The 23,896-nt window shown below is 50.7% G+C and overlaps 1 protein-coding gene across 1 annotated transcript; it reads left to right on the top strand.

Annotated features, from left to right (window-relative positions):
* The first annotated feature begins 469 nt into the window (after positions 1-469).
* On the top strand, positions 470-11,605 carry LOC121438083 (chymosin-like). Its single transcript, XM_041638306.1, has 9 exons — positions 470-531; positions 2,401-2,551; positions 3,412-3,529; positions 3,890-4,008; positions 6,522-6,721; positions 8,112-8,225; positions 8,988-9,132; positions 9,649-9,747; positions 11,474-11,605. The coding sequence occupies exons 1-9, from the start codon at positions 470-472 to the stop codon at positions 11,603-11,605; spliced, it is 1,140 nt and encodes a 379-aa protein (XP_041494240.1).
* Positions 11,606-23,896: the final 12,291 nt, after the last annotated feature.

Genomic DNA, 23,896 nt, shown 5'->3' with positions numbered 1-23,896 from the left:
ATGCCACCTTGAGACTAGATCAAGCCCCTTCTGGAAAACTGGTCTGGGTGAGATGGACATCGGAGCATCTCGGACATCCAGTGAAGTCTGTCTAGGGATGGGGTGAAGGAGAGAGGCGTGTGGCTTGGCTGCTCACAGAGAAGAAGGCAGAACATGAAACAGGTTCCTGGTAGCAGCCCCACCTGTGTTAGCTCAGAAATCCTGTCTAGAGGGGAATTTGGTGTAGAGGGGCCTGTGTTGACTTTTCCCAGTCTGTGTACCCTTCAACTTTGAAGTCTTTATAGTGGTAGAGTTTGCAGCTCTTATCAATGTGGGTCTTGGGTAGTCTGGGTGCTATCTCACTATGTTTGTGGAGGAGCCTGAAGATGGGGGTGCCTCTGAAATCTGGGCATCCAGCCAGAAGGAGCCCCATTCTATAAAGACTGCAAGGATGGGCACTGGCTAGATCGGCCGTGGCCTGCTCTCCAGAATGAGGTGCTTTGTGTTGCTCCTGGCTGTCCTTGCCATCTCTCAGAGCCATGCGCTCACCAGGTGAATGTCGGATGCTGGGGGGCGGGGGAGGGCATCTCATAGACCCTCCATGGGCAGGTGGATGGCTGCTCTTCCATCCCTTGGTTCCCTTGGGGAGATTCTACAGGGCCTGCTGTCACTTCTGTCTTTGCACGTTGCATGTGATTCTGAGGACAGAAAGCCTGAGGTTAGGAAGGCATGGTTTCTAGACCCAAACTGCCTGGCACTTGGCCCTCAGTCTTCTCACCCATTGGACAGTCTGTGCCTTCGCTTCTTCAGCTGCCATGACATTAGGGTCACCGTAGTGCCAATCTTTTAGGGCTGTTATGAGACTGCATGAGTTAATATTTGTAAAAATGCTTCAAATTGTTCTGGACATATGGTAGGAGCTATATATGCATCCATTAAAATAGATTTCTTGGTGTACGCGCTCCTATAGAGAGGTCTGTAGGTTCTTCTCCAAAAGTAACTAGGACATCACCTATACTGCCATAGATTGGGGGACTTGCATTTTGTAGATGAGACCACTGTTCAGGGAGAGACCCTGAGCTGCCCGACACCATGCAACCAGCCTGGCTGGGCTTGCACCCTTGCTGCTCCCACCCCCAACCCAGGTGCTCATGTGTGTTCTGTCAAGGCCTGGTCTCACAGAAGATGGGTTGAATCCCTGAGAAGAGGTTGAGTGTCTTGGTCCAGTGAGGGCTCTCTGGGAGGGGGAGTGTACTGATGATGAAGTTTTCCCAGGTCCAAGGTTTGCTGGCTGATGTTGCTGGCTGCTATACGAGAGACAAGAGCTGGAACTGAGGACCCTGGGGTGGATTCCAGGCAGGGATGGCCTTCTGGCTCTGCATGAGGTAGATGCTGCATTCTCTCTGTAACTCTCTGGAAGAAGAGGGTCCTGAAGCCACTACGCTTCGGTAATCTCAAGTTGTCTTCTCAACCAGCTCTAGGAGGACGACAAGGTCGTTACAAGTTTTAGGGACTGTGGGACGCACATAGTTCTACTTCAATCTACAGGGGAGAAAAATGGTCATATGGTCAAATACAGAATAAAAAAGTGTTGGAAAGGCAGAATTAGCCCTATTGTATAAGAAGAAACTGAAGATAAAGGCACTCAGACCCTCCAATGTGAAGATCAGAGAGCTTTGACAGCCCCCCTGCAGTGAATTACAGGGAACTTGGGGAGTCTCCTGGCTCAGGGACTTGGCAGTTTTCAGGTTGCCAAGGAATATGGCAGAACCGGGTCCAGAATGGTTTCTTCTGCAGTTTTCTCTCTTCTTCTTTTCTTCTCCCCCACAACTTTTTTCCAGTTGACTTGCATGCATGACCCCAAACTTTAATTGGGCAAAGAGGTCCCATTTGAGGTCCTGCTCTTGCTAAAGGGCTTCCAGTCACTTTAGAGAAAACACTACCAGAGAGAAAAGAAAAGGGGTTGGCAAAGGGTGGCACCAATGCCACATAGGTGCCACGGTGTAGGAGACATAGAGGGCTCCTTCTGTGTCCTTTCCAATATGTGTCCTCTGTGCCTTGGCACACAGTAAGGTGACATAAAGCATTTGGTGACCGGGTAAGTGATGGTGTTCCCAGTGTCTTTCAAACAGTTAATAACAAGACTTATGACTTAATGTGTCATTCAGCCAATACAGCGAGTCTCTACCATACTGGAAAAGAAAAGGAGAGAGAGGGGCCAGGGCAGTGTGTTTAATGAAGCTAGACAGTGACCTCTAAATCAACATAGAATCTATGATTTTACTTTGAGTTATGATTTTAATAATTGGAAATATCCATTGCCTGTGGAATATTGGCCAGAGGCTGGACTGGGAACAACAGGGTGGGGATGGTTTGTGCAGCCCAGTCTCCCTTACTCTGAGTTCACCCCCCACTCCTCAGGATCCCTCTGCACAAAGGGAAGTCTCTGAGGAACACCCTGAAGGAGTGTGGGCTGCTGGAGGACTTCCTGAGGAGGCACCAGTCAGAGTTCAGTGAGAAGGGCTTTGGCACCGGCATCGTGGCCAATGAGCCTCTGATCAACTACCTGGATGTGAGTGTTTCTGCAGGCCCTCTCAGGAATGGATTCTCATGTTCCTAGGTTCCTGCCTTGCCAGAGCATTCCCTCTGTCAGGAATTGTGGAGCCTGTAAGTCGTGGAGGCCACCTCCCTGCCTGCCATCAGTAGCTCTGCCATGGGCCAGCAGATCCAACAAAGTCAGCTCTTCTGTTCTTCAGGGCTCCAAAAGCCTTGCTGGGACAGGTCTAAGTTCCAATGAACTGCTTCCTTGGACTAGGGGGAACCACATTCTAGTGTGTGGTCATCAGATCTGGTGACAGCAGGGCAAGATGTCACCACAGCTACTGAGTGAGGCATGGATTGCATTTTTCTCCTCTCCCCACCCAGGGGAGAAGACCGTTGAGCACTGTCCCTTTCTGGAGTCCCCTCCCTGTCACTCTTGACAGCAAACAGCCCGTGCTTTTATGCCTGTGCTTTTACTTCTATATCTAGGTCACAGTTCTTCCCCAGCCTCCAGGGTGCTGGCAGGAGGCAGGGGGGTAGGAGCTTGGCTGGGCTCCTGGGACTCTGCCCTCAGCAGTTGCCCACCTCTGTGGCTGGCTTCTTGGCAGGATGATCTGCTCTCTTTCCCAGGCAGGACTTTACTGCCGGTCTGTAGTGCGCTTCTGAGTTGAAGCCAGCAGTGCTGTCAGGCTTGGGGTGGGACTGCAGAGAGACTGAAGAAGAGCCCTCCCTGTGGAGTGGGCACAGCCTTTCCTTTTCTCCCACTTGATGACCCCCTTCCCAGGTCTCTGAGTAGAAAACACAGGACCCACGAGAGTCTGTGTCTGGCATCACCTCCCTAGCCCCCCCAGCCCCTGACTGCACCTCTAACCAAGAGCCGTCTGTCCTTAGAGTGAGTACTTCGGAACGATCTACATCGGGACACCGCCCCAGGAGTTCACGGTGGTGTTTGACACAGGCTCCTCGGAGCTCTGGGTGCCCTCTGTCTACTGTAACAGCAGAGTCTGCCGTGAGTGACCTCCCAACCCTGCCTCTTCTTTTCCGGTCTCCCAGATGAGGAAATGGAGGTCTAGAGAAGACCGTGGCTAAAGTTACTCAGATAACAGAGAAAATGGGCATAGGAACCCCACACCTAGTTTTCTTCTCTTTTGTGTTTGAAATTGTACAGGTGGAGGTGGTGGGTGGGCTGGGCTTTCTTGACTAAACTATGGGACCGTGATGCTGAAAGACCAGATTGCTTGGTTTCCACAGAAAGAATGGCTGATCCATAGCTCTGTTCTTACAAGGTCTGGTGAGGGTTTCCACTCTGTTTGGGAATGTTGAGGGCAAGCTGACACCATGGATCCACTAATCTGGGTCTTTGTTGCAGAAAAACATCACTGCTTTGACCCGTCCAAGTCCTTCACCTTCCAGAACCTGAGCAAGCCCCTGTTTGTCCAGTATGGCACTGGGAGAATGCAGGGTTTCCTGGGCTACGACACTGTCACAGTAAGTGAGGTGGCAACAGCCTGAGCTCGCCCCACCTTTCCCTGCAGCTATCTTTCCCCTGAGATACCCTGGTTCCAGTGGGTTGTGCATTTGGTGGGACTGAGGATCCCTTGGGTCCTGTCCACTGGATGGCTCAATGGGTGTGGAGGTCCCACTGATAGCCTTTTGTATAATGTTCCCTTCCTTCCTCCATTGCTTATTGTTTCTGTTCTCAGAGCTCCACCTGAGTGCCTCCCCCAGTTCCTGGTGTTCATTTCCCCATTCTGGCCAAATTTGGCCTGTGTCACTCAGTTTACTCCGTGAATCCTCTGTCTATGGTCATGCCTCCTCTAGCTCCCTTCCCTATGGCCTGTTCCATCCCAGGCCTTGGCTTCACATCAGAATGTCACTTTCTCATCAAGGTCTCTCACCATCCTATAAAATCACACACTGCCTATGACCTCACCATGATTTGTTTTCCTTCTGAGGGCTCATTGTCCCCTGTGCCATATCACTGCTTTTAAAAATTCATTGTTGTTCTCTTCTGTTGGATAAAATGTTCCTCAGGGCAGGGGCATTTTTTTTTGTCCATTGCTACATCATCAAAGCCTTATACCTGGCACATCGGAGACCCTTAATAGTAGTTTATAGGCTGAAGCAAAGAAAACCGAGCTATTCCTTAGCACCTGGTCACCGTTCATTTATCCACACCACGAATGCTTGCTCTAGGGAAGACAGTGGTGGGCAGGAGGAGAGTGAACTCTCTCTAGGAAGACAGTGGTGGGCAGGAGGAGAGTGGACTCTCTCTAGGGAAGACAGTGGTGGGCAGGAGGAGAGTGGACTCTCTCTAGGAAGACAGTGGTGGGCAGGAGGAGAGTGGACTCTCTCTAGGGAAGACAGTGGTGGGCAGGAGGAGAGTGGACTCTCTCTAGGAAGACAGTGGTGGGCAGGAGGAGAGTGGACTCTCTCTAGGAAGACAGTGGTGGGCAGGAGGAGAGTGGACTCTCTCTAGGAAGACAGTGGTGGGCAGGAGGAGAGTGGACTCTCTCTAGGAAGACAGTGGTGGGCAGGAGGAGAGTGGACTCTCTCTAGGAAGACAGTGGTGGGCAGGAGGAGAGTGGACTCTCTCTAAGAAGACAGTGGTGGGCAGGAGGAGAGTGGACTCGCTCTAGGAAGACAGTGGTGGGCAGGAGGAGAGTGGACTTGCTCGTCTCATGCTTTCTAGCAACAGGCACTCTGGTGGCCTTGTGAGAGCGTGGCCTGCACACAAAAGGCAAGGCTGATGGTTCTGAACACAACTGAGCAGGCGCAAGAAGAAAAAAAAACTGGAGCATGTGGAAGAGAGGGCTTGGGAACCAGAGGACCGAGGTTTGGTGGGCATGATGGCCGGTTGCAGGCTGCAACCCAAGTGATATCCTTCCAGAAGCCAGGCCTGAGGTGACCTGTGGTCAGCACTGCAGAAGATGGAGGGCAAGAATCCTGGGATGGGGGAGGAGCTGGAGCAGCTGAGGAAGGGGACAGAGACCAACATGGGGGGGTGCGAAGTGAGCTAAGGGGCACAGGATAAGTTATGAGAGCTGGGGCTGGAGGGATAACTCCATCTGGCCTTTACTGAGAAGTGTGAGGCAGTTGTAGTCTGTGTGATAGGCTCGATTCATATTTTAAAAGCCAAATTGACTGCTCAGCGTGGAAGTCAATTAATTTTATGGGACAGAGCAGAGGCAGGAGACCTGTTTCAGCCCTTTGTGTGGCCCGGAGCAGACTGGTGGACACATCTGCCCTCTGGGGAAATGGGCAAATCAAGACCCACCTTCTTTATCATGGCACCAATAACTCTTCAATGCACAGACACTCGGGGACTCAGTGGGTGCTCAGTTATTTAGCTTTGGCACCAACTTGAGAGTCAGGCATTGTTATTCCATTTATCGGATAAGGGACTGAGGCCTAAGAGGAACTTGTTCAAGCTCAGTCAGCAGGCAACAGAACGGGGACCCACACAGCACCTGTGAGTGGCGATGCCTTCACAGATAGTGTCTGAGAGGGCCACGAAGGCCCAGGTGCATCTGCTTCTGCAGGCAGCATCGAGACAACCACCATCCCACTTCCTTTGGGCTTGTCCCCAACATGAAACCCGTGTCTGCACTAAACACTGTCTCCTCTTCCCCTTCCTCTCCTCCTCAGACCAGTCATTCAAAACGAAGCAGAAAGTGTAGAGGGTCCAGCCCACCGCAACCTCTTAAGTTGAAAACAACCCCAAATTATCCATAAAAGGGAAGGAAGGCCAGCGAGGACTGGATGCTGACCCTGACCTGTGGTCCCAGGCTGGCCGCTCCATCCCTGAACTCTCCTGTCTCTGGCTGCAGAAGCTCCCCGATGGAAGTCATCATGCTGTTTCTTCTTCTTCTTCTTCTTCTTCTTCTTCTTCTTCTTCTTCTTCTTCTTCTTCTCCTTCTCCTTCTCCTTCTCCTTCTCCTTCTCCTTCTTCTTCTTCTTCTTCTTCTTCTTCTTCTTCTTCTTCTTCTTCTTCTCCGCAGGTCTCTGACATTACAGTTACCCGCCAGACTGTGGGCCTGAGCACCCAGGAGCCAGGTGACATCTTCGTCTTCTCTCCATTCGATGGCATCCTGGGGCTGTCCTACCCTTCTCTTGCCTCCAAGTATTCAGTGCCCATATTTGACAACATGATGAATAGGCACCTGGTCGCGGAAGACCTGTTCTCTGTCTACATGAACAGGTAGGAGCTGTGCTTAGCGAGGGTCTGACTGTCTACCTGGTAAGGAATGGATACACACACACACACACACACACACACACACACACACGATGGTTGAGGTGAATGTCTGCCCCTTGTTGGCATACCTGTCAAGGTAGCCACCAGCATCCAAACTGTCTCCATTCTGGTTTCTAGGACCTCTACTATCTGTCCAAAGCCCCCACTGAAGTCATTTATATACTGGGACAAAGATGACTTTCGTGTGCTGGGCCCAGGTTCAATCTCCAGTCCTGCAAATAACAGCAATGAAAGCAAGGTCCATTCACATTTCTAGATGAGCACAAAGACACAGGATCTCGGCAATCGTGTGTCATCGTCTTTGAGTTCCTATAGAGTCTTAGCTTCTTCCAGCAGGGAGAGAGAAAGAGGGACGCTTATTCAGGAACTAGTCCAAGCCAGGCCTGGAGCCCTGGGTGCCTGCTACAGGGCTTTCTACTTTACCTTCCTGTGCTTATGATGACCTAGCTCAGCTCAGTGGGGTAGGTGGCTGTACAAGGAGAAAGAGACCACCCCAGGAGAAGAGTTGACAGTTGAGGAGAGGGGACCCTAGGCAAAAAATAGGTGGTATCTTTCATTCATGCATGCATTTAGATATTCATTCATTCATTCATTCATTCATTCATTTATTCATCAACTCCATGCATTTTTACCAGCCTTCTGTATGCATAGGTCAGGTCAGGACATACACATACACATCAGCAAAACAAGACAAGCTGGAAGATAGATTTTAGCAAGGGGAATAGTCTGTACACAGTAATTTTTTGCGCTATAATCAAGTAATTGTGAATAGGGGCTTATGGGTACCTTAAAATACATATGTCCATTCTGACATGGGTCTGTATGCCCACGTGTATGTGTGTGAACATGCACACAGGACAAGGCAGGCAGGCTTCACCCAACCTGAGTGGGAGTTACCCAGGTGAGGGCCAGAAAGCCAGCAGGTTTTAAGCAGCAGGTACTATGTTCTAGAGGTAGGAAGGGTTCGAGTTCTAGGAGGTGGAGCAGGGTGGGTAGATGGGTGTGAGTTTGCCCCATTGAGCATGCAGCAGTACCCCAGAGGGAGCAGAAGGGATCTGACTCTGGGAGACGGTTTCAGTCCAAAGTCTAGGGCCTTGTTGAAGATTCCTTTTCTCTGTGCCTTGGATGGAGGCTCATGGGGGTGCTGGAAAGACCAGGGATGCAGGTCAGAACCTGTTGGTCCCCTCCCGTGGCAGTGCTGAATCAGGGCTGTGGATCACAGAAGCAGGGAACTGCAGCTGTTGGGGTAGATGGGAGGGAGGGATTGGGTTTCCATCCATCTTCCTCGAGTACTCCTCATCAATGGGGTGTCTGTTGCCTTTCTTGGTTCCAGGAATGATCAGGGGAGCATGCTCACGCTGGGAGCCATTGATCAGTCCTACTTCGTAGGCTCGCTGCACTGGGTGCCTGTGACCGTGCAGGGATATTGGCAGTTCACAGTAGACAGGTGGGTGAGCAGAACTTTGCATGGGCTCCTGCAGGAGGCTGACTCTTGATGTGTGGATAAGGGGGCTCAGGAGTAAGAGCACAGGTCCGAGAAGAACTGCACCCAGCAGCTCTGAGATTATTGATTGGTTCTGATAGCCACCTGTGAGGCCAGCATCCTTTGCAAGTGGTTGTGTTGCGTATCCAACCCTGCACTGGTCACACTGACTGCCTACTGCCTGGGGGGCACCGTGTTGAGCCTGTAGGTCTACAGTGGCTGTCTCATTGGTTCCCACTGAGCCTGTAGGAGGTGGGTGCCAGTATTGTCTTCAGAGTGTAGGTTATAGACCTTTGGTCTGAACCTTTAGCCATCCTTAAGTTGATTAAGGGGTTGCTCATGTACCCATTTGGTTAATGAGGAGCTCAAGTATACAAATGTTGGGGACACTCATCTGAGACATATATCAAGTAAATGGCAGAGAAAACTTGAAACCGGATCCACAGGCAACTAGTTAATCCTCATTCCACTCCGGGAGGGGCAGGCAAATGGATTTTTTCCTTGTTATTTGGACCCTTGCAACTGTTTTCAATTTAGCCACCAATTGAGGGGAATTTTCTCTGAATTTGGAAAGTTTTGGGGGTTCCAAGAAGAAGCAAAGAGAGAGAGAGAGAGAGACCTGGACCTCCTTCCTTCCCCGAGGATCCTGGCGGGGGTGGGAAGGACCCAGGGGGAGAAGGCAGGATACAGGTTGATACTGTGTAGCCGTTATGCTTAATCTTCCAGGATCACCATCAATGACGAAGTGGTGGCTTGTCAAGGTGGCTGCCCTGCCTTTCTGGACACAGGCACTGCCCTGCTGGCGGGCCCTGGTGGAGACATCCTCAATATCCAACAGGCCATTGGGGCTGTGCAGGGCCACTATGGCCTGGTAAGGTCAGGCCCTTTCCTTACCTCTAGAGAACCCCTGCCCGGCCCACCTGAATCAAGAGCCCCTTTCTGCCCAAGAAATGATGAAGAGGATTGTTGGTTGAGCCCGGTTTTCAAAAGTGGGCAACGGCCCCTTCCAGCTTTGGTCTGTGCTTGCGATGGGAGTGCCAGTGGTTGATCTGCTGAGAGGCTATGCCTTTGTGATCTTTGTGGTACTCTCTTGATCCACTCTGCTCACCCCTGCCAGCAACCAACCCCTCCCCCTTTCCCTGAGGTCCTTGTGCACTCTGGTTGACCTAGAAGGAAGATATGCAGGCAAGCCTCTTTTTGTCCCATGCTGGGCTCTGTCCCTGTGTTGCTGAAAGCTGATCCCTCCTTGTGGGGCCATGTTTTAAGAGCCAGATTCATCTGGAGGGTGTCCCTGTTTCCCTCTGAGGAGAGCCACACAGTGTGGAGGAAGGAGCTCTGTGCCAGCAGTGCCTCTCTTGATAAATGCCGTCTCTCGTCCTTCTCTCAGTTTAAAGTCAACTGCTGGAGTTTGGGGATGATGCCCACAATTGTCTTTGAGATCCATGGCAGGAAGTTTCCACTGCCACCCTCGGCCTATATCAACCAGGTATGAGCTTCAGGAGAGCCATGCTCTGGGTCCACCTAGTATCCCTTCCCTTGGGACTTTGGCAAGTCAGTGGAGTCACTGAGGACAAATGACATGGACCAGGCAAAGCATGCAAGAGCCATAATATTCATCATTGAGACTATTTGTGTGGCCTCTATAGCTTCTTGCTGAAAGAAATAGGATGTTGAAATACGGAGCGGCGGGCTGTGTCCCGCCACCCAGCTAGCTTTACCCGAAATAATTACATGGAAACTGTATTCTTTTAAACACTGCCTGACCCATTAGTTTTAGTTTCTTATTGGCTAGCTTTTACATATTGATCTAACCCATTTCTATTAATCTGTGTAGCCCACGAGCTGGCTTACCAGGAATGATCTTAACCTGCGTCTGTCTGGAGTGGGAGAACCATGGCGACTCCCTGACTCAGCTTCTTTCTCCCAGCATTCCGTTCTGTTTACTCCGCCTACCTAAGGGTTGGCCTATCAAATGGGTCTAGGCAGTTTCTTTATTAATAAGAAATCACTCCCACATCAATAGGAAACAGAAAGGACACCAAGGGCTTGGAAGAGGGATATAGATTGGACCCAAACCAAGCACAGAGACCCCCATCCACTGTTCAAACTTCCAAGCCCTGGCAGCACAGAATTCTATCCAGAGTTTCCATAGATCATTTTGGCTGTCGTGGGCATTGCTGGCCTCAACATGGCCTGGTCCTGAGTACCCCAAACTGGTGATGATTAAGGGCAATGAATTTTCATTGTGATGGTAAGGGGTTAGATGTGGGGTGCAGTACATGGGGTCAGGACCTCACCGAATAACCTCAGATTAAGTACATTTCATTTTTTAAAGATTTTTTTTTTGCTTTTAATCCCAGCACTTGGGAGGCAGAGGCAAGAGGAGCTCTGTGAGTTTGAGGCCAGCTCCAGGACAGTCAGAACTATATAAAGAAACACTGCTTCAAAAAATAAAACAAAAATTTATTTTTTTCTTTTATGTGTCGGAGTATTTTGCCTGCATGTTTGTATGTGCAGTATGTGAGAAGCTAGTGTTCATAGGGATCAGGATAGGAGATCAGATCCCTTGGAACTGGAGTTACCGATGGTTATGAGCCACCATGTGGGTGCTGGAAACTGAAGCTTGGTCCTCTGGAAAAACACAAGTGGTTTTTTTTTTTTTTTCGAGACAGGGTTTCTCTGTGGTTTTGGAGCCTGTCCTGGAACTAGCTCTTGTAGACCAGGCTGGTCTCGAACTCACAGAGATCCGCCTGCCTCTGCCTCCCGAGTGCTGGGATTAAAGGCATGCGCCGCCACCGCCCGGCTAGTGTTTTTTTTTTTTTAAACTCCTGAGCCCTCTCTCCAGTCCATTATTTCTATTTTTAGTTATTTTTAATGTGTGGTGTGTGGGTGGAGAGGTGGGGTGGGTATGTGTTTGTGAATGCAGTTGCCTGTAGAGGCCAGAAGAGGGCATAAGATCCCCTGGAGCTGGACTTAGAGGCAGTTTTGAGCCACCTAATGTAGATGCTGGGAACTCTGGACCTCTGCAAGAAGCAGGTGCTGCTAACTGCTGAGCCATCTCTTCAACCCCTGCTTTCTTTATCTGTTGAGTATGATGAATCCCATTCTCCTTGCTTATCCGGGAAGGTGATTTCAAGGATGAAATGGGCAACCGAGAGTAGTTGAGTGATGGGGTAGAAGACCGCTTTTCATCTCAGTGTTGCCTTTTCCAGGAACCGGGCTCCTGTACCAGTGGCTTCAAGTTTGGTTCCCAGATGTGGATCCTGGGGGACGTTTTTATCCGGGAGTTCTACAGTGTTTTCGACAGGGCCAACAATCGTATTGGGTTGGCCAAGGCTGTCTGATTATACAGCTACACCAGATTGTGTTTTACACACACACACACACACACACACACACACACACACACACACACACACTAATAAACACTGCATTTCTTCAAAGACTGTTTTCTCTCGTTCTCATTGGCACCGGAGCTCTGCACTAATATGGGGTTGGGCTTTGTCTGCCATGTACTGTGTGGGCAGAGCTGTGACAAATGAGCCGGGGAGGGCTAGGGCTATGGTTGTCTGGTAGGAACTTTCACCAAGTTCACCAAGGGCTATTTCAAGCTGAGGTGAAGGAGACTAAGCATGTGTTGTCCACCTGTCTTTCCACTCTAGAGCTTCCTAGAGGAGGCCATCTGAGGAGTAGAGGCAAAGGCAAGTGTGTGGTGTTGGGGCTGCCAAGAGAACACTCAGGCCGTGGAGAGGACGCCTCCAGCCTAACAATGAGTAGGGCTTCATTGCTGTTGCAGACAAGGATGGGAAATGCAGAAGCTCTCCGAGGGGTCCAGGGTCCAGCTCTGCTGCTGATCTGTGGTGGCTGGAACCCTGGACAGTGTCCAGTTCTTTCTTAGGACACACACTGACCACCAGTGCTCAGGGCATCTTCATCCGGGTGTGCTGTGAGGCTGGCAGTTGAGGTCAGGTGCCAGCTGTCGAGTTCCCAGGGAGGACTGTGGTGCCAATGGTAGGCCCTCACTCTCAGCCATGCAGTCTTCCTGAAGGAGCCGTGGCAGGGTGAGAACAGGGGTTGAGGAAGATTTGCTGGCTTTCCTGCTGTGTGTCAGTTGGGCCCTCAGTCACCTTGGGGGACGGGAAGACAAGCTTCCAGAGAGGATCCCCAGAGTTTGGAGTCTGCGTGGACTCCCTAGAAAATGCTCTTCTGGAGACTGCACAAGTCTGCTTCTATTCCCTTCTCTCTCTCTCTCTCTCTCTCTCTCTCTCTCTCTCTCTCCCTCCCTCCCTTTCTGCCTCCTTCCCTCCCTCTTTCTCTCCCCCTCCCTCCCTCCCTCCCTCCCTCCCTCCCTCCCTCCCTCTCTTCCTTCCTCCCTCCCTCCCACTCCCTCTTCATCCCCCTCCTCCTACCCCCACCCCTCTCTGTGCTGGAGAGCACGGGGAAGTCAAAGGACAGCCTTGAGCATCATACTCAGGAACACTGTTCACTCTTTTGAGACAGGATTTCTTATTGGCCTGGAGTAGCTCACTGATTAGGCTAGACCGGTTGATCAAGGAGCCCCAGGGGTTCTCCTGGCTGTGTCTCCAGTGCTGGGGGCTCAGCTGTGTACCATTATGCCCAGCATCTTTCCATGGCTTCTGGGCCCAAGCTCAGCTATTCATGCTCACGAAACAAGTACTTTATTGACTGAGCCATATCCTCAGGGCAGGTACTGCCTCCTCTTGACTGGCGTTTCCCCAGGAAAATGTAAGAATTCAGACGTCTGTCATGTCAACAAGAGTCAGTCTTTTGTGGTCATAGTTATGTGGCACAGTGGTAGTGAAGGACGAGACCTGCTATCACTGGTGGAGCCAACCCCCTCCCTCATGGAAGGCCTCGAAATGGGGCAGGCCCCCTGCGACCTATTCCCATTCCACTTTGTCTGGACGATGGGCGGATGGAGGAGGATGGGCAAGATAGGTGGAGTCTCGGGCTGGAAGCTCCTGACTTGGTAGTGATACTTCAGAGGAGACTGAAGACAGGGTGGGAATGTTCTTGACTGTCCCAGTGGGGGTGATGGTGGAATTATATTACTGACCATCTGGAGGCATCCCTTGGGGTCTTTCTCAGAAGTAACCTCAGAAGTGACCAAACACAAAAGATGGGGGACCAGGGCAGTGGAGACATCACCAACCACGCGTGTTACCTGAGGGGGTCTGTAGAGGGGCAGGCCTGGCCTCCAACAGGGAAGAGGCAGATGGGGATGAGGAGTTGGAGGAATGGCTCCAGCTACTTCCCTGGGGAGCTGAGAGTCTGGGGTGAGTTGGGGCAGAGGCCTTGAGAGACTATAAAGGATCCCAGGACAGGAGTGGTACCCTCAGTGGTTAGGCCCTGGTCTCTGAACCTCAGGGGGCCCGGAAAGGAAGGTCATTGCTGGGAAGGAATAAGAACTGGCTTCGCCAAGCCTCACTTTTCATACACAGGACCAATACTGTCTGTTTGTGAAGAGTGAGACAGAATTAGGTCAGTTCATTATTTCCAGTCTTTGTATAGATTTTTTTGAAAAAGAAAGAAAAGAGTTATTGGATTAGCTTACAAAAATCCTGTTATGTGTTTCAGAGGTTTACATTTAACAATTGTATTTTAAATACTCAAACCTCATTTGGAGACCGTGGAGAAAGTCTAAATGAGGTGATGGTCATAAACTCAAGGCTTGGATCCAACAGACTCACCCCATAGTGCTCACCTGGCCCTGGTGGTGTTCCTTGTCAGGAGCTGGTGAGGACACAGTAAGCCTGGCATAGTGTCTTCATCCTGGGGTTCTCTGGGTGTGGCCTGCATGGTGAGCTGTGGCCTTGGTCCTGCTGTTAACTCAGGCCGGTGTTCTGCCTGTGATGCTCTCCACACCAACAACCTTCAGGGCACATTTCTGTCATCTACCAGATCTCACATACACAGCCTGTCTTCAGAATGTTCGTGAATGGGCTGGTGTTTAGTCCTGATAGCACTGAGAGGACAGTGGGGGAAGAATGGGCTAACTGCCTTTAGAGAATCACTATATACAACGGGGTCCCCTGTGTGCTGGGGCTTTGCCAGGGATGAGTGAAGGGGCCACCAGCACATCTATGTTGTTGGCAAGGGTGGGGGATGCTCTTCAGAACTGGGCCGGCACACAAACACTTCCCACTGTCTATGTCTGGTGGCGGACCAGTCTGCAGAGAGAACAGCGGGGGCCCCTTGGTGGCTGTTGTGTATAGCCTCACCCAGCACCCAGAAGCGGGGCTTTGGGTCACCTTCTACTCCTCTTGTCTGCTTTCCCTTCTCTTCTCTCACCTTCAGCCCTCCTCACGCTTCAGACCAACTTAAATATCATCTGCTCTAGAATGGTACCCCACCCCTTTGCTTCCTGGGCTGCCACTCAGCAGTGCCATTTAAAGCAGCATTTCTGAGTCATAGCTATACATATGTCTCTGACTGAGATGCTTCAGGACGATGGGGAGTCTGTCTATCCTCTGAATCCTCAGCTGTGTGGTGAGGCTGAGTCCCCAGCACAACACAGAGGCTCAGCCTGTGCCTGCAGGCATCTGTGCCTTGGTGGTATGTGTGCCTCTGACAGAATGGTGTGACTAGTGAATGGGAGAAACATGAGAGAAAGGACACAAACATAGACACACACAGAGACACACATACAGACAAACAGAGAGACACACATACAGACACAGACACACACACACAGACACAGGCACACACAGAGACACACACAGAGACACACACACCAACATAGATACACACAGACATAGAAACACACACTGACATAGACACACACAGACACAGACACACACACAGACACAGACATACACACAGACAGACATAGACACACACAGACAGACATAGACACACACAGACACACAGAGACACACATACAGACACACACACAGACACACACAGACACAGGCGCACACAGAGGCACACACACCAACATAGACACACACAGACATAGACACACACAGACAGACATAGACACACACAGACACAGAGACACACACACAGACATAGACATACACGGACACACACACAGGCATAGACACACAGACAGACAGACAGACACACATACAGACATAGACACACACAGGCATAGACACAGACACACATACAGACATAGACACACACACACAGGCATAGACACACACACAGGCATAGACACACACACGCACACACACAAGCTTATGCATAGGCACGTGTTTGCACACACACTGCCCTGAGGTGACAGGCAACAATCTCAGGCCTCCTGTCCACTTCCAGCCCTCTGCCTCCCTGGCGCTCACCTCCTTGCAGTTCTGTGCTAATAAGAGGAAGCATTAGCCCTGGGAGCTGCTGGAAAGGAAGTCTTTGAAATGGAAATGCTATGACAAAATGATGGATTGTTTTCCTGGAGCTGTGTGGTTTGTTTCTTCCTCATGGCAGAAGGGAGACCAGAACAGACAGGAATAGCAGCGGCTGCCCCATGGCAGAGTCCAGAACGGTGTCTTGCAGTGGCCCCCATACCGAAAGCAGGAAGTAGGGAAAGGTGAGGGCGGCTGAGAGACAGAGCCTGGCTCCTGCCAGGTGGCTCTGGTCATCCCTGGGGACACAGCTTGCAGCAACTGTGGGGAGGTGGCAGTACGGATGCCAAGAGGGACATCTGGGCTGTCCATCTGCCTGGGTCACACCCAGCATCACACAGCCTGTCTCTGTCTTCTCTGCTGTCCCCTAGGCATCCTGTGTTTCTCGCCTTCTCTGTCTGTCACAGGACGCTGCTCATCCTTCATGCCAGCTTAAATGTCATCTCCTCTGAGAAGGTGCCTGTTATACCTAAGCCCTCTTTCCCCAAACCACAGGAGTGATTGATGGCTGGGTCCTAACCCCAAATAGTCACTTGTTTTTAACCATTTTCGGATGTGATACACTGCTCTAGGCACTGTGTCCATTGGTGAGCACACAGAAAGACCCTCCCACGTTGTAAAGCGTTTGTTGTGCAGGAACGCAAACCGTGGCGATAATAGATGAATCCATGAAGGCCTAGGAGCAAAGCCTGGTCTAGCATTTGCCTGGAATGCGCAAGGTCCTGGGTTCAATTCCTAGCACTGCAAACTAGACAAAGCAAACACCTCGAAGTAAGCAAAAGGAAAGGGCGTGTGGGTATCAGTGCCGTGGGGTTGGGTGGAGACTTTGAACAAGACTAAGAATATTGAGCTTTAAGGTGCAGCCAGAAGGAATGAGGAAGCAGCAATTAGACAAAGGTACGAAAGAAGGTTAGCAATGAGCTAGCAAGAGAGAGGTTACCGGTGGGTAAACAGGAATGTGCTATTTTTGCATATATTGCTTGGCTTTCTAATGAAATATGAGTCATTTCTAACTTTTTATAGCATTTAGTATTGGCATAGAGGTTCTGTAGATGAATGTTGAAGGAATAAATAAAACCAGCCCTCAACACGCCCGCCCAGGAGTCAGCGCTAGTCCTAGAGCGCCTTCTAGTGACCAGATCTCAAATGCCAGCCTAGAGCACCTTGCTTATACCTGGGGCTTTTTTTTTTTTTTTTAATGAATAACAGTAACTTACTTTATGTTGCTTTTAATTTGTCCAGGGTTTAATAACTTTACATTTTAAGCACCAGCAAAAATTTCACTTCCTATCTGGGTTAAATTCTTTTTTTTATTTTTTTATTTTTTGTTTATTTTGTTTATTTTTTAGTTGTTGCAAAGGCCAGCTGGACTGGGACTGAATAAGCATGGGATGAAACCGGACTTTCTGAACGTGGCGGACGATGAAGGCTGATGAGAAGCCAAGGACAATTGGCACTAGGTTTCGATCCTAATACATGAACTGGCTTTGTGGGAGCCTAGCCTGTTTGGATGCTCACCTTCCTGGTCCTGGATAGAAGTGGGAGGACCTTGGACTTCCCGCAGGGCAGGGAATCTGGACTGCTCTTCATTCTCGAGAGGGAGGGGGAATGGAGTGGGGGGGGGAAAGGGGGGAGGGGTGGGGGAGTGGGGGGAGGGGGCGATGTGTGTGAGGAGGGGGAGGGAAATGGGAAACAGGGAGGAGGCGGAATTTTTTTTTTTTTTTTTTTTTTGCAATACCTGGGGCATTCTTGCTTACCTCAGAAGACTTTGGGAGCAGCAGTCAAGCAGGCAATAGACTTGACTGCTTACCTCATGCAGTGGCAGTTTCTTCAGAGGTACCACAGGAAAGAAGGTCCCTGTCCAGCTCTGTATGTCTGGTTAACCTTTCTGTTTTTGTTCTATGGAGTCCTCCAGAATGATCTTTCTGGATTGCTGTAATACTGATTGAGCGATAAGCTGAGCTATTCAGGCGAGACTGTTACTGTGTGTGTCTTAAGGGACTCAGGGGCAGCGCTAATCTTCCAGGTCAGCTGGGGAGCCTGCCCCACCCCTCCACACTAGTTACAGCGCTAGCGTCCCACCCAAGGAACCGCCTGCAGATTTGGGCCAGGAGCTAGGGCTGGGCCTTAATGAGTTGGGTAGAACTGTTTTTTTCTTTCTTTCTTTTTTTTTTTTTTTTTTTTTGTCAGTAGAGTTCCATTTTTTGTTTGAGGACTATAGTGGCCTTGGCTTTCTCCTCAGGTGTGGCAGTCTGGTGTGTCTCCTCTGACTATGGTTGTATCCCATAGCTAAGCTTGACATTTCAAGTTCAGACCCTGACACTTGAGAACCTCTTTCTTTCCCAGGGCTCTATTTGGCATTGAAACTAGAATACCTGTGCTCTTGGAGCTTTATTCTTAAGGCCCATGAGAGGGGCCAAGGAGTCTCTGCAGATAAGCCTGTATGTGTCTGGCAGTGTCCTGGGCCAGCCACAACCCTGGCAGCTTTGAACTGGTGCTTGGCAAGATCTGAAAATCAGGTCTTCTCTGGAGCCCCCAACCCCAGTCACAGTCTCCATACCAGCTCCCTGGGGCCCAAGTCTGGATGCATGTTCCCTATGCATGAGGGCAATAAACAAAGAATAGAGAATCCCCAAGTGCTCTTCTGAGCCCGCAGGACTCCTGGAAGTCCCAGGCACAGCCAACAGAGAGAGGATGGGTTAGGAATCTGAACCGTTCATAGATGGTCTTAAGCTAAAGAATCAGAGAAACTGGCCCTAAGACTCCACATGGACATGCCCATCACTGGACCAGCCTGGCTGTGATCTGGACCAGCCTTTGAGGGTTTATTTGGATCTCGAAGGGACAAGAAGACATTTGGCAGCTTGCAAGGCAATCCCTGCAAAGTCCAGTGGGTGTCTGCACATATGTCTCCTGGACCTCTTTCTGCCAACTCCTGCATCCTAGAAGAGATGCTTGCCTGGAGAGACGTCCTTACAAGAGCTGTCCTACCTCCTTATCATGCCTGTCGGCCTATACAAGCAGCCATCACTTTATGGATGGAATCCCAGCCTGCCTGGGCTCAGGGACAGAGGCCCCTAGGTAGGACATTTGGCAGCCAGAGGTCCCTGATCTAGGAAGATGAAAGACATAGCTGGCTTGGCCTGAGGTTTGGGGGTTGTATATCCTGGGCTTTCTTGAAGTACCTTTCTGCCTCATCTGATCCTTCCTGGGTGTGCCTAGCACCAGGTGCTAAAGCCACAATGGTGAATGAAGCACATTCTTCATCCACACAGCGGTTTACCGAGTGTGAACCAGTTTTCTGTCACGAGGATACCCTAGAAAACTGACTTACAAGGAGGAAGGGATTATTTGGGGTGTCATGGGCTTCTGTCTCTGGTTGGTGAATTGTGGTGTTCCACAGGGAGACGGCTTATCATGGTTGGGAGTTCGTACCAGAACAAACTGGTTTCATGTCATAGAAACCAGGAAACAAAGTCAGAGTGACAACCAAGAGTTAGGGCCCCCACATCCCCTTCATGGACACACCCCATGATTAACTCCCTCCTACTAGGCACCTTCTAGAGATCCCACCAGCTCCCATTAGCACTGCAGGCAGAGGAGCCTTAACCACAGGTCCTTGGGGGGCACCCCAAATCTCAGCTTTAGCAGGTGCAGGTAGTGCGAGCTACGGGAAGTTCTCTCCTGGTGAGGTTTATGGGGAGGACCACATTCTGGGCTTACATCTTTAATATTCCGTCCCATTGTCCTCCCAGTTGGTTGCAGTGTCCTAGAAAAGCTGGTAATTCTGAAATCAGATTCCATCTGCCAGACGGTTATTTATGCCAACGAGCAGCACAGAAATCTCCATCCCGTTCTGTGTCCTAGTTGCTGCCCCAGACGCTGTGGTTTCCATCCAGTGTTGGCTTCAGAGCCAGGCTGTGTGACAGGGGTGTGAATGGCAAGAAAGGGAGCAGCTGTGGCCTGGGCTCTGAGGACTCCAGACATGTGCGCTCTCGTCTCCAGAAACCCGGTTCACCCCGTGGTTAGAGGGGGGCCCTGTCTGCTGTTCCAGAGGAACACCCGGACTTCTGCAGCCTCTGTGCAGGCTGCAAAGGCCCCCAGATGATAGGATTGATCTTTGTCATCTCATCAGGGATAGCTGGAGTGGGCTAAGAGCTGGGATAGGATGGGGGCAGATAGGAAAGGGGGAGGCTATGGGCTGACTTCTAGCCCTCGAATTCATATGCTATGCTCTAACTCCCAGTGTAACTGGGTTTGGAGATGAGGCCTTTAAGATTAAATGGGGTCATGACGATGAGCCTTCTTTATCTGAGAGGAGGAGGGAGAGACGTTAGACATATGTGTGCACAGAGAAGGGTGGTCACAGCTGAAAGTCAGGAAGAGGGGACTCATCAGAAACCAACCTTGACAATTCTTTGCTCTTGGATTTCTAGGCCCCAGACCTGGTGTCTGAGCCTCCCAATTCCATGGTATTCTGTTAGGGTGGCCTGAGCAGCCCCAGTCCTGGATGCTGCAGGTGACTCTATCCAGGAGGCTAGCAGATGCTCAAGCTGTCTGGAGGGTAAGGTGAGGGGTTGCCCCCTGGGACGTATTTTTTTTATCTTTTCTATTTTTTTATCTATCTATTTATCTATCTATCTATCTATCTATCTATCTATCTATCTATCTATCTATCATCTATCTATCTATGATTTCTGCCTCCCTGTCACCACCTCCAATTTCCCTCCCCCTCCCCCAATCAAGTCCCCCTCCCTAGTCAGCCTGAAGAGCAATCAGGGTTCTCTGCCCTGTGGGAAGTCCAAGGACCACCCACCTCCATCCAGGTCTAGTAAGGTGAGCATCCAAACTGCCTAGACTCCCACAAAGCCAGTACGTGCAGTAGGATCAAAACCCAGTGCCATTGTTCTTGAGTTCTCAGTAGTCCTCATTGTCCGCTATATTCAGCGAGTCCGGTTTTATTCCATGCTTTTTTAGACCCAGGCCAGCTGGCCTTGGTGAGTTCCTGGGACGTATTCTTGAAGGCTTCAGCAGCTCAGACTCTGTCCATTGGCTGTTTGATAGGCAGCTACAGTGTGGAGCCGAGGGCTCCCTTTTCAGTCCTCTAGGTCACAGCGTGTGTGTGTGTGTGTGTGTGTGTGTGTGTGTGTAGACATCCCATGACGGCTTTTCTGGATGAAAGAAGATCTGACCTTCCAGGTGGAAAGCATTCTGGAATTCACCTCTTGGACATCAGAGGCTGACCCACGGTAGGTCAGCTTCTTGTGGGAACACTTGGCTAGTGACTGCTGCCACCACGCATGGTCCCTGGGGCATTCTTGCTCTATCACAAATGCACGGACTCACGCTCCTTCACCAGGACACAGGCCTTTGTCATCACATCTCCTGGCTCTGACCTCCAGCCTCTTGTCAAGCACCACTGTGATCACGTGGAAGCCGCCGAGATGCTCCAGGCTAACCTCCCCATCTCCAGATGCTCAGCTTAGTCACATCTGTAGTGGGCCTTTGGCTATGTAAGATCATACATGTAGTGCTCTGAGGGATCGGAATGTGGGCGTCTTTGGGGGAGCTTACTCAGTCTGGAAGCCCTTTGTCATGAAGTTCATGTCTAGGGTCTCTTCTTGAGATCCAAATGGTCCTAGGAGAAAGTTTATGTGGAGATAGAGGTTCCCCATCCACCTGCCTGTGACCTCCTCCTTGGGTGGATGACAGAGACTTACTTCTTACAGAGACGTCTCTGGGCAGGACCCTTCTCCGTGGCCACCTCGACCACCTTATTTCTCCATTCTCAGGGAGAGCTACGTCTACAAAGATAAAGGGAAGACTTGGCTTTTAAAGCGAAAGACTTGGACCAGACTCCATCATAAATGGGCAGTGGAAAGAAGGAACCGCTTCAAAGCCCTGGAAGCTAAGAGTTCCCTTCATGTCCTAGGACTGTCACCTAAGTCCAGTGTGAGGCTGGCTTCCATGTGGGCAGGGAACTGATCACCAAAGCCGGAAATTCCAGATGGGAGTACTGCCTGACACTAGCTTTACACACACACACACACACACACACACACACACACACACACACACGGAAATATTCTGGGCTCACTGTAAATAGGTATCATGTGGGATTTCTTTTGGTTACAGGTGGTATTGTTTAGCTGTAGAAATAACCTTTAAAGTTCAGATAAATCTGAGTATGTTAGAATGAGTTCAACGCATTGGGCTGTGTGACCTTGTCCTTCCTGGGCCTCCATCGCCATGCCGATAAAATTGAATCCACAAGAATTGTGGCAATGGTATCCCTAAAGTGACCACGAGGCAGTGGATGTGGAAGTGTTGTGTACAGGAGGGTCATCCTCGGAGGAGAGTAGCTATCTGTGAAGGAACACAAACAGGCCAGAAGCTCTCAATCCCTGGGAAGTTGGCGACCAGGACAGCCTGCACCTTGGTGGTAGAAACCTGGATGGAGCACCCAGGGACCACTTCAGTGTGGTAGGCAGTATTTTCACACAGTGGGATGCCCAGCTCTTTCTGTTTTAGTCTTCTCTTGGAGGACCCAGCACTACGTAGGCAAATGAGAGCAGCCTGTAGGACACCTTACCCCATGAGTAAGGCACCAAGGCACCACTACAGCCTTCCTGAATGGCCTCTGGCAAGCCCTTCGTTATCTCTGCGTTAGTGTGGGCTGGCTTCAGTGACAGGCTGGTAACCAATAGGAAAGGCAGCTCAACAGGTCATCACCTCTGAAGTTGGGTTGTGAGGGCCTCTTCCGTCCTTTCTTGCTGAGGAGGCAAGAAGAGTGTTGTGAGCTGCCATGTGGCAGGGCCGTTGTGGCGAAGATCTGAGACTGTCCTCCAGCCCACAGCTAAGGAACTTGCCCCTTCAGTCTGTGAGCCTGGAAGTCCTCCAAGCCAGGCAAGCCTCAGCACAGGACAACTGCCTGGGGACTCGGGTAGTATTTGTGAGATGGAACTGTGCTCACAACTGCCGGGTCATTTCCCCCAGCCTCTCATGTGTTAATTTTGATGCTGTGGTTCAGAGCCTGGTCTGTTGCCACATCTGTGTATCCCAGCCTGATATCCTCCAGCTTTTTTGTGTGTGCTGGGGTTACAGGCCTGTGGCGCCATACCTGGCACCAGGGGTCCCTTTCTGAGAGGGCGAGATAGGAATCAGGACATTGAGGAACTAAGATGGACTCAAACAGTTGAACGAAAGCAGTTTTGTCTTCACAAATCACTGGTGGGAGCCGTTTTTAGAAACCATCCAGTCTCCTGGAGGAGAGCGGAGGACAGAGGCCCCTCCCTCTGGCAGACATTCCAGCATCACTCAGGCATTGCTCTCCCTTTCCTTCCTCCCAGGCCCTCATCTGTCTCCTCTATGCTCCCTCCCAAAGCCTGAGAGGCACCAGGCATTCTTATCCTCAGTACCTTAAGAGGTGACCTTTTTTTGAGGTCAGCAGGGTGGGGCCTGATTCAGTATGACTGATGATCTACAAAGGGGGAGATTTGAAGCCAGAGAGACAGAGAGAGGGAAAGCAATGTGAAGACACAGAGGGAGAAGACAGCTATCTACAGGCCCAGGAACCAACGCTGTTGGTACCTCAACCTTGGTCTTGGTGCCTCAGAACTGTTAGACAAGAGCTTTTGTTATTAAGCCCTTAAACTGTGGGCCTTTCCAAAATAGCCTTAGCACGCTGAAATCGACACCTCCCAGAAGATGCAGACCGCACATCTAGCCCCAGGAAAGCACAAGTCCTTTAGGATAGTGGAGGGGCTCTTTCTCTGTTCTCTCTCATTTCCTCTTTGAGCAAATGCTGGCTTCTGGTGAAGTACTCTTGGCAGGACCCTCTCAGTGGTGGACAGCAATGACGTCAGGGAAGGCTGCCAGGAGACACGCATGATTCTCTGAGCTCTTTAGAGGCTGCTACATCACCACGAAAGCGGGGCGCGTCCTCCAGCTCTCTGAGCAGCAGGGATGTTGTGAGGACTCCGTGGATAACAACATCTGTGGGATGGATACCTCAGATCCACAGCATTGAGGATTGCTACGGCTATGTCTGTGCTAGGATGCTATCTGAGAATGATGTTGAGGGTCACAGGGGAGTGGGAGGTAGGCACTCCTTCAGGGAAAATCTGGAACTGTCTTAAGGGGCTCAAAGATGGGAGGCCGATGGCCATGCTCCAACCTGTCTCTGGGACTGTCCTGCTCTGAGTTCAGGTTCACGGTTACCAAGTGACAGGAGGGAGCACGCTTATGTTTTTAACCTTTTCCTGAGAGCTCATA

The sequence above is a fragment of the Microtus oregoni genome, unplaced genomic scaffold (genome assembly GCF_018167655.1).
Source record: "Microtus oregoni isolate MIOR12 unplaced genomic scaffold, Mior012 000054F_ref0000373, whole genome shotgun sequence".
Classification (NCBI taxonomy): domain Eukaryota; kingdom Metazoa; phylum Chordata; class Mammalia; order Rodentia; family Cricetidae; genus Microtus; species Microtus oregoni.
The sequence above is the reverse complement of the archived record's forward strand: the minus strand, read 5'-3'. Positions and strand labels throughout refer to the sequence as shown.

Bases quoted from the DNA above. Each gene is read 5' to 3' on its own strand.
- LOC121438083 (XM_041638306.1), top strand. From the start codon at position 470: ATGAGGTGCTTTGTGTTGCTCCTGGCTGTCCTTGCCATCTCTCAGAGC. The intron at 2,552-3,411 runs GTGAGTGTTTCT...GTCTGTCCTTAG, and splicing joins CTCTGATCAACTACCTGGAT to AGTGAGTACTTCGGAACGAT. The intron at 6,722-8,111 runs GTAGGAGCTGTG...TCTTGGTTCCAG, and splicing joins TTCTCTGTCTACATGAACAG to GAATGATCAGGGGAGCATGC.